The sequence below is a fragment of the Zingiber officinale genome, chromosome 3B (genome assembly GCF_018446385.1).
Source record: "Zingiber officinale cultivar Zhangliang chromosome 3B, Zo_v1.1, whole genome shotgun sequence".
NCBI lineage: Eukaryota > Viridiplantae > Streptophyta > Magnoliopsida > Zingiberales > Zingiberaceae > Zingiber > Zingiber officinale.
Window position 1 is genome coordinate 114,337,602 of NC_055991.1, and position 13,204 is coordinate 114,350,805.

Here is a 13,204-nt window from a genome sequence, read left to right on the forward strand (position 1 = left end):
ATATTCTGTCTATTTATGATAGCAAAGGTGTTATCAAGATAACTAGAGAAGTTATCTATTCTGGTAGGTTCGTTGGCAATTTGTATACTCTAAATCCAATAAACTCCCACGATGCAACAATGGAAATTAATAACACATCTTCTAAATCTAATAAGAGAAAGGAACCTTCGGAAATGAACCAAACATATCTTTGACATCTAAGGCTTGGTCATATTAACTTGAGTAGGATTCAAAGGCTTATAGCCGATGGACTCTTGGGTTCATTAGTGTTGGAAAACTTTCCAACTTGCGAATCTTGCTTGGAAGGTAAAATGACCAAGAGACCTTTTCAGGCCAAGGGGTATAGAGCTAAAGATGTGTTAGAATTGGTTCATTCTTATTTGTGTGGTCCTATGTTTATCCAGGCAAGAGGTGGTTTCGAATATAAGTACATTTACTTGATGTGCCGCAAGTCTGAATACTTTGATAAGTTTAAAGAGTATAAGGCTGATATGGAGAAACGTCATGGTAAAAATATTAAGACACTATGGTCTGATCGTGGTGGCGAACACTTCTTTGGAGAGTTTAGGAATTACTTATCATATGTCGGGATTCAATCCCAATTGTCTGCACCTGGTACACCCCAACAGAATGGTGTGGCAGAACGAAGGAATATGACTTTTATGGAAATGGTTAGATCGATGATGAGTTATTCTAAATTACCAAATTTATTTTGGGGATATGCCTTGAAAACAGCAATGTACATTCTGAATATGGTACCTTCTAAATCAGTACCCTCTACTCCCATGGAATTGTGGAATGAGTGTAAGCCTAATTTGAGTCATATCCGGATATGAGGTAGTCCAACACATGTGCTGAAGGGAGATACTGATAAGTTGGAATCACATACAGAAGTTTGTCTGTTTGTGGGATATCCTAAGGGAACGAAGGTGGTTTGTTTTATAATCCTAAAAATCAAAAGATCATTATTAACACCAATGCTCGATTTTTAGAGGAAGATTATGTAATAAACCACAAGCCCATGAGTGAAATTGTTCTAGAAGAAATTAGAGAGGACACGTCTAGTCTAGTACCAACAGTACAAGATGAAATATCACAAGAAACTGCAACACATATCACAAATAATACACAACCACCGATAGTGCCTCATCGTAGTGGGAGAGTTGTTAGGCAACCTGATAGATTCATGTTTTTGGGAGAGTTGTCCGACTTGGTCCCAGGTAAACATGAACCTGATCCCCGAACATACGACGAAGCACTCCAAGATATAGATGCAACATCTTGGCAAAGAGCGATGAATTCTGAAATAGAATCTATGTATTCTAATAAAGTCTGGGAGCTTGTAGAACCATCAAATAGTGTAAAAGTTATTGGATGTAAATGGATCTGCAAAAGAAAAAGAGGGACAGATGCGAAGGTAGAAACCTTCAAAGCAAGGCTTGTTGCGAAGGAGTATACTCAGAAAGAGGGAATCGATTATGAGGAAATTTTTTTGCCAGTAGCTATGCTTAAGTCTATCCGGATACTCTTATCCATTGCTGCTCATATGGATTATGAGGTATGACAAATGGATGTCAAGACAGCTATCCTTAATGGAAGTCTTGAAGAAAATATCTATATGAAGCAACCAGAGGGGTTCATTGAAAAAGGCAAAGAGCATCTAGTGTGTAAGCTCAACCGGTCCATTTATGGACTAAAGCAAGCTTCAAGGTCTTGGAACATCCAGTTTAATGAAGTAATCCAGTCGTATAGATTTATTCAGTGTCCGGATGAATCTTGTGTATACAAGAAGTATGATGGAAACGTGGTGGTATTTCTTGTACTTTACGTAGATGACATTTTGTTAGTTGGAAACAATATCAAGGTGTTGTCGGAAGTAAGGGTATGGTTGTCCAAACAATTCGATATGAGGGACTTAGGAGAATGTGCACATATTCTGGGGATCAAAGTTATAAGGGATCGCAAGAAAAGGATGTTGTGTTTGTCCCAAGCTTCATACATCGATACAATCCTTGCTTGTTTTAGCATGTAAGACTCCAAGAAAGGTTTTCTACCTTTTAGGCATGGAGTAGCTTTATCTAAAGAGATGTCTCCAAAGACATCAAAGGAGATAGAGGACATGAAGACAGTTCCTTATGCTTCGGCTGTTGGAAGCCTAATGTATGCAATGCTGTGTACGAGACCGGATATCTGCTTTGTCGTGGGCATGGTTAGAAGATATCAAAGTAATCTTGGATAAGGACATTGGATTGCTGTAAAGCATATATTAAAGTACCTGAGAATGACTAGGGATTATATGCTAATTTACCAAGTAGATGATTTGCTCCATATGGGTTACACGGATTCAGACTTCCAATCAGATAGGGACAATAGTAAGTCTACATCAGACTATGTGTTTACTTTAGGAGGTGGAGTCATTGCATGGAGGAGTGTTAAGCAGAAATGCGTTTCAGACTCAACCATGGAAGTTGAGTATGTGGTAGCCTCTGAGGCAGCTAAAGAAGCTGTGTGGCTCAGAAACTTCATGATGGACTTAGATGTGATTCCTGGTTTGCTCAAAAATTATTACAATATATTGTTATAATAAGTGGTGCAGTAGCAAACTCGAAGGAACCACGAGCCCATAAGGCAAGTAAACACATAGAGCATAAGTACCACCCAATACGAGACATCGTATAACGAGGAGAAGTTGTTGTCGCCTAGATTGCATCAGGTGATAACCTGACAGATCCTTTCACTAAGGCCCTTTCGGCGAAAGCTTTCGATCGGCATGTTGAAGGAATGAGAATCAGATGTATGACAGTATAGTCTTCTAGTATAAGTGAGAGATTATTAGAGTGTATACTAAAAGCCTAGCTTTTTGTAAACATTCATTTTGAAATAAAGAATCACATTGATCAAATTGTCTACATTTATGCTAAGTGTAGTTGTTCGATTAATTTATATTGTAGATAACATGGTGTGTGGTATAACACACAGAAGATAATGTTATCAATTCCTTATAAATTATAAACAGTAGCTCACGATTGAGATGGAAAGGAACAAACCATTGAAATAGTCATAGTGTAATTAGGTATTAGTTTATCTTGACTGATAAATTACACTAGTACACTCAGAGTGTATTGAGCATGACCATCTGAGGTAGTTTCTTTTTATACTGACTATATAAAAGAACAATATCTCTGTTATCATGGAAGTGTGTGCTCTTAATCATGATACAATAACAAGCACATATACTTAATATTCATTTATTTGATTTATCAAAGGGTGTGGTTTAGTTCGATAAATCAATATGTCCGATAAGTTGAAAAATTATATTATTTATAGTGTGTTGTTGATTATAGAATGAAACTGTGTCCTAGTAATCTAGGTTGATAATGTCCCTAAGAGGAGCTCATAAGGATTGTCATGTTAAACCCTGCAGGTAAACTTAGTCCGACACGACAATAAGGTTGAGTGGTACTACTCTTGGACTAAGATATTAATTAAAGTGAGTTGTCAGTAACTCATTTAAATTAGTGGGCATTCGACATCTTAAACACAGGGAGATTAACACACTCATGATAAGAAGGAGCCCAAAATATAATTTGGGATTGATGCGGTAGTTCAATAATAATTTTTTAGTGGTATGAATTATTATTGAGGAAATTAAGTTGGGTGTTCGGGGCGAACACCCACTATAAGAAAAAAACCCTCATAGACATTGGTGGAACAACAGCAGTTTTAAGCAAATTCCGATATCTTTGAGTATTTTACATCGATTTTTCCAAAAATCGGTGTCTATAAGCGCAGATTTTCGCTCATAGACATCGGTTTTTTTAGCCGATGTCTATGAGCGCATTTTTTTTTGTTAATAGGCATCGATTTTAACAGCGATTTTTAAAACCCGGTGTCTATGATAGCTTCCTTGTTCTATTTATGAAATCAGATAGTAAAAACCGTTATTAAAAGTGGTGTTAATGAATCAAAATAAAATAATTTAATTTTCCCACCTACACTTAGCCAAAATTTACAACACTTCACTCTTTCCTCCAAACCTAAATCTATATCACGCCGTCCAGCTATCTCTCTCAGCCTCATCTCCCTCTTACCCTTCCTAGATCGACGCCCCTTCCTCTCCCGATCGAGATCGACGCCCCTGCTCCTCCGTCCAACCACACCGCCTCTCCTCTACCTCCTCCCTTTGGGTGAGAAGAGGAGCCCTTCTTCGTATTTCTAGAAAGGAGAGGTGATGAGTTGGTCTTGTTTTCTAGGGTTTTGTTGTCGTCGGATCTCAGAGTAGTAGCGGCGGAGGGAGGCAAGATGAAGACAACCAAAAGGGGAAAGGTGATGAACCCCACCGATGTCTACCAGAAAGAGATACGGAAGGAGATCAAACAGGTAAGAAATATGAACTCTTTGATTCCATTTCCGTTAATTCATTCTCGATCTCAGGGTCTCCCTTCCTTTTAGTGCCATCGGATCTAACTTATCCTTTCCGAAGTTTTTCTTTGTGTTTTTTTTTTATCTTTACCGTGCCGCTCTCTGTTTACCGTCTGTCGAAGAGACGTCAGAGGTGACGAAAAACCGCTAGCAAGAGACATCACAGGATTTCACTCCTTTATAAAAAAAAAAAAAAATCAAAAGTCTTCGCCTTTGCCCCAGCCCGTGCCCGTCGATTTCCTCGAGGGACCTAATCCATGAGGTGATCGCTGCCGCCCCCGCAAGCACACGATTATCAGCTTCTGTCCAAAAAACTCTTTATGTTCGCCACGTGTTTGTTTTGTTATCAGTCAAGAAAAAGCATTTATTTTGAAGTTTTTCCTCGACGTTTTTAATCATTAGCGCATGCGAATTTGTATTTGGCATCTTATACTATTATTCCTTTGTACATTTCCTTCAGACTCAGTTGCTGCTGGGAAAGGTAGAGCTTCTTCCTACTTGGTGGTGTTTCTTAGTATCCATGACAAGGACTGGGTATTCTTTCTTTATGCTGGGATGAGCATTAGATTTACTCCCTTGGCTGGTAGCCGCTTGCTGTAGTTGCAGCATTCATTTGCTGTCAGTGTTTCAGCATTAGATTTACTCCCTTGGCTGGTAGCCGCTTGCTATATATAGTTGCAGCATTCATTTGCTGCCAGTGTTTCTAGATGCTTCTTTTGAGTTATTTAAATGATTCAGATTTCACAAGACCCTCATTTGTACTCCGGAGAAACTCTCTGTAAGGGAGGGAGTTGATTCAAGGAGCAACAAGAGCAGCAGGTACTATGGATGCTCTCGCAGGTAAAGCACCAAAGGAACGTTCTTGATTCAATCTTTATTTGTTTAATTATACTCAACTAACTGAGGGTCGTGTATTATGTATGCAAAATAGGATCGGCCTTAGATGCTTGGATGAATTTCTGTGGAGAATGGAGATTCCTCCTGTGTCGATCAAGGGACTTTTGATTCTTGTGGTTTTAGCCAACTATTTTACTCTTCTACATGCACCAACAATATCCTTGTCAGTTCCATAAATGTGGTCCTAATTATTGGATTCTTGCTCAAATTTGTTTGCAAGTTGTCAAGCAGATCTGTCAGTGTTCATCTGTATTTTAGTTTGCCTTCATTATTATGAAACATCTCTGCTGTGTTCAGTTCTTTGTTGGGAATAAGCTATTTATTTCTTGGATCATGGATGCTGGCCTCTAATATGAGGATAGGCACGGGCATCCATCCTCCACATCAGTGGTTTGTCTTGTTAGCTCAAGGCTTTTGTTTGGTACTCATTACTCTTACCCTCAGCATCAGGCACATACAAGTTGGCTTTACATTCATTAGGATCTGGTTAGTGGGTGCAGCCTGCTCTATTGGATTTGTGTGCTTTTCTTCTATTTTAGAGGTCCTGGTAGATAACGAGGTGTCTTTTTTAGGTTACGTTGATCTTTCATCCTTGGTAGTTTTTTTTGTTCTCCTTATTGTCAGATTATGACTGGTTTCGAAATTGAGTTATTACTTAGTTTCACATATGAAGCTGTTAGGTTGTTGATGCCATCTTTTCCCTGGGTAGTATCAATGTTATTTTCCTCTCACTTATAAGCATTCAAAACTTTGGATCATTATTATTGCTTGTACTTTGTGGTCTAGGTTTGGTTTGCAGTCATTGCGTTATTCTTTGAGAGGATTAACAAGGTTATCAGAATTCACATGAAAGAGACAAACCAAAAGACGGGATTTGCATGAAGCAAATAGGTGGTGAACTAATAATTCACTTAGTCTAGAATCTAGAAGAGTGTCAGTTGCTTACTTAATTCTGTTGGGTTATGAGATAATTCATGATGAAGGTGCTTGATGGCTAATACCACTTGCATTGTCAGTCATTAATTGCTTTGCAGAGACATGCCAGTTATATTGTTTACCTTTGTGATATCGAATATGATTCGCGATAGGATCAAACGGGACGACCCACACAACAAGATCAAAAAGAGTTCGTACACAAATGAATAAGCTTGTTGTTCAAAGGGTTCAGGGAGTTAAACAAAGTGTGAAATTTAATGAGTATGGACAGCCAGTGGGCCAAAAGGCTTCTGAATTGCAGAGTTTTATTGGTGTGCTTGCTCGGAAAAAAGTTAATATTAATTACCACTCTTGGAAGCAAGTGCCGAATGAAGTCAAGAACATGATATGGGAATCTGTCAATGTAAGTAACATGATACTTTTTTATGTGATGCATTTTTTTCTTTTCTTTTATTTATTTACTTAAGATATTTGTTTGTGTAGTTGACATACCAACTGGACCCAAAATGGAGAAATGGGTGTTTGAGCTCTGCAAATTCAAAGTGACTTCAGTATAAAACTCACCTCACTAGGACATTCATCCAACCAAATAGAAATAATCCGAAGCTTCTCAACAAGGTACCTCAAGGGCATTGCATTTCACTTGAAGATTGGAGTAGTTTTGTGATTAATCGGATGTATGAAGACTTTATAGTAAGTTGTTTAAGGTGGTCTTTTTTTAACTCTAGTTGATATATGTGGTTATAATTCATCTATCACTTTGTAGACAAAAAGTGAACTACAAAGTCAAAGAAGCAAGGCAAACTTATATCCTCACCGTCTTTCTCAAAAAGGATATGCGGGTTTATCTGAAGAAATAGTAAGTATTTAGTAAACATTAAATTCCTACTTATGGTTGTTGAAGTTGGTGTTGAGTACGTTGACTTCATGTGGTTTTTTGCTTCCAGTCCAGTGACTTTATGTGTTTTTACAGTTTACAAATCTCAAGTACTCTAGAGTTGAAATTGATGAAGTGTGGTTCGAGTGGGCTGAATGCATGCCAGATTACATTTGAGTAGGAAAGGTATTTGAATTTTGAAAACTTTGGATGATGCATGCATTTGCATGGAATGTAAATTGCGGATACTACCTTGATGTTGTAAAAAGAATATTATGTGTATTTTATGGATACTGACTTGATGTGTACATGTCTATTACCTTTTGATGTTGTAAGAAGAATATTTGTGTAATTTGTGGATATGGACTTGATGTGTACAATATCTATTATCTTTTTATGTTGTAAAAATAATATTTATGTGTTGGTTGCATGGATATTGACTTGGTGTGTTTAGATACATCGATGTACAATAATATTAACTAAATTTTGTACTATTAAAATGTTGTATAATATCAATTTTTCACTATTTTGGAAATCGAATCGGCGTCGTTAAACAATACTGATATTACATCGGTTTTCCACCGTCGCCAAAACCTGTGTCATTAATTGATATTGCATCAGTTTTACATCGTTGATGAAATTGGTGTTGTTAATATTACATCAGTCGTAAACCGCTGTCAAAACAGGTGTTATTAACATATATTACATCGATTTTACACCGTTGCTGAAACAGTGTCGTTAAGTGATACTACACCGGTTCATAACCGATTCGAAAACTGGTGTAGTTAAGTGATACTACACCGGTTATAACCCGATGTCTAAAATGACAGACTTTTTACATCGCCTTCATAGACATCGGTCGATTTTGTAATAGACAGCGGTGGAACACCGATGTCTATGAGAGTTTTTCTTGTAGTGACCGGAAACTTAATTTCATCGAGAGACCAAAACCAATTCCTCCTCTCGGTCCCTATCGTAGCCTCCTATATATAGAGAATTATATCCACCTATACCCACCTTCCTACCCACCCTTAAGTGGTCGGCCAAGCAAGCTTGGAGCCCAAGCTTGGGTCGGCCAAAGCCAAGGGATTGAGCCAAGATTAGTGGCCGGCCCTAGCTTGGAGCCCAAGCTTGGTGTGACCGGCCACATATATAATAAAAGGGATTTTATTTAAAATCTTTTCTTAAGTAGAAGTCATGATTTAAAAGAGAGTTTAAAATTAAATATTTCCTTTTATAAGTTTCTACAAAAGATTAAGAGAAAGATTAGATATCTTTTCTTATTTGTAGTTAAAAGGAAGATTTTAATTTTAAAGAAAACTTTTCTTTTTGGAAATCATCTTTCCTTTTATAACTAACCATGAACGGAAAAATTATTAGAGAAATTTTTATTTTAAAATTTCCGGAAGCAAATAAGGAAGTTTTAATTTTGTGTTCAAAATTTCCTTATTTGGAGCTCTTGTAGATGGTCGGCCATAGCATGGGTTAAAAGGAATTTTTAATTAAAATTTCCAAGACCAAGGAATATAAAAGAGGGGGTAGAGGTGCCTCACCTCATAACAACTCTCTTATATGTTTCTTCTCTCTTTTTCATTGGTGGTGGCCGACCCTTCTCCCTTGTTCTTCTCCTTTTCTCTTCTTCCTTGGTGGTCGGCGGCATCAACACTAGAGGAGATATTGGTGGCTGGTTCTAGCTTGGAGAAGAAGGAGAGAAAAGAGGTTTCGTTCTAGTATCCCTTGGAGCTTAAAGGTTGGTGGTCGAAACTTGCAAGGAAGGAGGCTTGGTGGTTCTCATCTTGGTAGATCGTTGCCCACACAACGTCCGAGATAAGAAGAGGAATATGATAGAAGATCAAGAGCTTGTTGCTTATAAAGAAAAGTATAACTAGTAATTCTATTCCGCGTCATACTAGTTTTCTTTGTATAAATTTGAAATATCAAACACAAGAGGCTAGTGATTCTAGGTTTCGGATTTGTTTTGAGTTTGTGTTTCTTTGTTTTTTTGATCTTGTGATTAAATTGTTCTTTTTGGTTAAACCTAGGATTACTATAAGGAAATTAAATATTGAATTTCGTTAAGAGGTTTTGTCGAGGTAGTGGTGGATGTTCTCATACCCAAGAAGGCCAAGTGCCTCGCCATGTTTGACCTGAGAACCGATTTCGGAAATTAATATTTAATTGAATTTGTAACATGGGTGGATTTGGATCAATAATGTTAAGCATCGTTTGCGATCCAAATCTAAACCTCTAAGAACAGATAAGTTAAATTTGGAATCAATAATGTTAAGTTTTTGTTTGCGATTTCGAATTTAATTTCTAAAGAACACAATATGTTATTAGGAAAGGTTCAGGACTTGTACAAAATTTTTATACAGGAGAACCAGTACGATATTCCTAGGACCAACCAACAAATAGATGACTCGAGAAAGCCTTGAAACACAGTCGGAGGTGGGATGAATCTGTTTCAAGGAAACTGCGTTCATCGCAGACCTCAGTTCACTTAGTGTGTACGCCCAATCAAGTTCTACGCTTCACCTACCCGGTCAATTCGCTCGGTCAAAGGCTCAATCGCCTGGTTGATTCATCCGTCCAGCCAGCCTCTAAACCTGACGAGTCTCAAGCTCAACTTCGATCCAGTCGGCCACATTTGTTCGACCGCCATTTTGTTCGTTTGGTCACCCTGCTGCGTTGCCCGACCGTCCACTTGGCTGCTTCGCTCGCCCGACCGCACGTTCACTCGATCGCCCGACTCTCTCGTTCGGCCTCTTTGCCCGGACGACCTCCAGCTCACTCGGAAGCTAACTCGCTCATTTGGCCTTTCTGCCCGGACGACCTCCAACTCGCTCGGCAGAAGCTCACTCGGCCTCTTCACCCGTCTTACTGCAAGCTCATTTGGCCGCTTAGCTCGTTCAGTCACACTACCCGGTCAGACTTTCAATTTGATCAGCAACTCGGTCGGCCTTGCTACCGATTGGCTATTGAACCCGACCCGCCTTTTAATCCGCTCGGACTTTGTTGTTCGGACTCGGTGCTTAGTCTGCACTCAGCAATTGACAAAAATCAACCCCTGCTGACAGCATGAGATTATCCTCTCAGGTCATTTCAATAGATAAGTGAATTTAATCCAATAAATTTATATTCAGCTAATACCCATAAATATCCGACAACGAATTATATTTTCCAACAATTTATATAACTTGTTATATATCTAAAGCACCATCATAAGCAAATGAGTTAATTATACATACGATCTACATTAGGAGTAGAATAGTTTTACATACTCGCTAAACCTTTATTTAAAATCAAAGCAATATTCACTAGTCTTCACAATATGCTTTCACTGCTTGTGGTAACTGAGAACTGCATATACAGTTTGCACCAAAGTGAGAAGGTTGAAGAACACAGCTACAGTGACGACGATACTCACCCACCGATTCCTGAAATAGTTTTGCCTCAGCCATGAGAAATTCCACAATCCCCAAAGTCTGTTCCACCTGTTTCTGGAGTAGCTCTGCACATTGTTCATTACCTCTGCAAGATATAAATGATCGAAGTCGACGACAGGGGCATCCGTCCTTCGGAGCTCGTTGAATATGTGAGCCACTTCTTCGTCATTGCGCATGCGGCTGACGATGATCTTATGTTTCCGGAGCACCGCCACGTCCTTGTCAGTGTTTATCAAGCAGTCCATGAACCAAACATACTCGGAGATGTAGTTGTCGACCTCATCGCATTGCTGCTCGAAAGTGATGAGGTTGCGGAGGAGGGAGATGTTGTCATCGTTGATGATGAGTTGAGGAATCTCCATGGATCTCTTGCTTTCGTCAAAAGTGATGTCCAAGAAGCTACTGCCATCGGTCTTATTTGTAAATTGTATTCTCATTGCTTCGAGCACCTCAGCACTCGGGAAGGAAGGTAAGTCGACGGTGTCCAGATGTTTCTCCTTTCTTGGCAGCTGGCTAACAAGCCATCCATGAAAAAGATGGAGCAAATGAGAATTTGCTTTAAAGCTACTAACGTTCGAGGTCGAGGTGGAGGGTGAAGAGAGGTTTCGGTGAATTTGCAGCATGAGATCATGACAGAGGAATTCCATTAAGGGAGGATGGTGAAGCGAATCATCCGTGCACTGATCGAAGAGATAAAGAAGGGGACCAAGAGGGAACTGGTTTTCGGCAACCAACATATCGTTGACAATCGATGGAGCTGCCCACTTCCACAAGTACTCTTTCTTCTGTGTTCCATACCACCCCGCGGCTTGCTCCCGTAGAAACTCGGCAATGAAAGTGCAGTCGAGCATCATCATCGCCACGAACTCATTGCTGGTCATGTTGATCTGCTCCGAATAGACACACCTTAAATGCGGCTCCCACTCCTTGAATCGCTCGACAGTGCGCTCCACTAAATCCTCGTCCATGCGGATGCCGCGCTTGAAAAAGTTGGTGGCATTGGGCAATTTGATCCTTTCATCCGTTGCTCGAAACCGTTGCTTTCCATGGTGGTAGGGGCCGAGAGAGACCATCTTTGGTTCAAAAGAATCGGCATTGGTTCTGCGGATGTTATCAGGAACTCGAAAGATCGTCGCCTGGATGGCTTCCACCGATTCTCTTTCCGGGGTCAGTAGTTGCTTCGTGAAAAAACTCGCCATGCGATGCACATCTCTCAGAATATCGAGGGATGCCAGAGAATCATTTTCCATCTCTTATAGTTAGTTAAACAAAAAAGAGACGATTGCAGACTTGTAGCTCTGGATTAATCCAAGAAATTAAGCAACGTTACATTGTTCATGTCAAACTAAATATGAATATGCAAAATCAACTAACAAAATATAGCAAAGAAAGGAGACGGACGATTAAGAAGGAGAAGAACTGAAGGAAGGCAAAGCAAACAAGGATATGATTAAGTAACTAACCAGTAGGGCAGCTAGCTTCAACCTAGATCGCTTCGCTTCGGCAACCTGTCTCGCTCGCTGCTTGGAAGAGAAGGATGAGGAGGATAGGAGGGTATCAGACTTGGGAAATGTAGCTGCATTGACTTCCATAATACAGATCCAGATCCAGATCTGGACAATCAGTTCGTTGACTTTTTATCATTGATTTACTAATTACGACGGTCGCTAAATTAATTTATTTCTATCAATGTTAATCTACTTTATCAGGTTAGCTTATTCTTTTAATAATTAAGAAAATTAAGATCGAGACAAAGGTAAACTTTTTCTCCTTAAAACTTTTTCTCCAGACCCTTTAATGCACTAAAGCTCTATGAGTTTGCTCCACGTGTACACTCATCTTTCCTTGTTTACGAGTCCATGTTGCTTTGGGACATGTCATTGAAACCTCAGATGTACTAAACTCAATAATTTGCTTCACATGTCATCTTCTTACCTTATGTTTTCAAGTTCGTTTCAAAGAATGCCTCCTGTCAAACCTTCGGTACCTTAAATGCACTAACTTTGTAAGTTTGCTTCTCGTGTTATCCTTCTTCTCTTGCCTTCCAAGTCCACTTCTATATTAGGCCTCAGAGTCATCTAAACTGAAGTGACCAGCTCTATCATGTCGACTCATCCAACAAACTAATTCGACCACAGCAAGTCACCAAACTCTCTAAACTCCTGTGTGTACTATTTTAAATTTCTACACACTTGATCTATAAGTCATAAACACAAGCCAAGGTTAAATATAACTTAAAGTCTTTGTTAAATATACCAAAATCATCATTTCTTTAACATAATAGTCTCACATTCAATATAAGATGAATTGGGCACCTCATGGTCAAAACCAATATACAATAATACTATGTATTTGCCCCCAACCAAAAATCCAACTCCTAGTCCGAATCCACTTCAAATAAACCAAGTTATTCTCATATTATGTTGTTTAAGGAGCAAAATGGGCTAATACACCATCCCCACATGAGCCACCAGTTGATTAGGGGAATCCCTTCTCTTAAGCATGCCTAAGATGTTTGGAGCTACTCATGTGTGACTATAGGAACAGATGCCCTGCTCCATAACACTTCCTTGTTCCCATTCTATCAAGCCAGTTTTTTATACTAAAAAAATGAAATAGTCATTAT

The 13,204-nt window shown here is 39.1% G+C and overlaps 2 protein-coding genes across 8 annotated transcripts; one reads left to right on the plus strand and one right to left on the minus strand.

The window, feature by feature from the left end:
* Positions 1-4,079: 4,079 nt before the first annotated feature.
* On the plus strand, positions 4,080-7,288 carry LOC121967329. Of its 7 annotated transcripts, none has more exons than XR_006107709.1 (7): positions 4,080-4,380; positions 4,883-5,076; positions 5,161-5,262; positions 5,354-6,658; positions 6,739-6,948; positions 7,022-7,114; positions 7,229-7,288. XR_006107709.1 is itself a non-coding variant. In XM_042517480.1 (4 exons), the coding sequence occupies exons 2-4, from the start codon at positions 5,247-5,249 to the stop codon at positions 6,799-6,801; spliced, it is 330 nt and encodes a 109-aa protein (XP_042373414.1). In that variant the 5' UTR covers positions 4,080-4,380; positions 4,883-5,246; the 3' UTR covers positions 6,802-6,948. The 7 variants fall into 7 exon arrangements, 1 of the variants encoding a protein (XP_042373414.1); XR_006107710.1 differs by having other exon boundaries at positions 4,883-5,040; XR_006107708.1 differs by having other exon boundaries at positions 4,883-4,903.
* A 3,066-nt stretch (positions 7,289-10,354) lies between these two features.
* LOC121967327 (UPF0481 protein At3g47200-like) lies at positions 10,355-12,170 on the minus strand. The gene is made up of 2 exons (XM_042517477.1): positions 12,042-12,170; positions 10,355-11,876 (listed from the first exon to the last, which is right to left on the minus strand). The coding sequence occupies exon 2, from the start codon at positions 11,826-11,828 to the stop codon at positions 10,470-10,472; it is 1,359 nt and encodes a 452-aa protein (XP_042373411.1). The 5' UTR covers positions 11,829-11,876; positions 12,042-12,170; the 3' UTR covers positions 10,355-10,469.
* Between the last annotated feature and the right edge of the window lie 1,034 nt (positions 12,171-13,204).

Coding starts and splice junctions, on each gene's coding strand:
- LOC121967329 (XM_042517480.1), top strand. Junction 6,659..6,738: donor TGATATGGGAATCTGTCAAT/GTAAGTAACATG, acceptor TTGTTTGTGTAG/TTGACATACCAACTGGACCC.
- LOC121967327 (XM_042517477.1), bottom strand. CDS start 11,828: ATGGAAAATGATTCTCTGGCATCCCTCGATATTCTGAGAGATGTGCAT.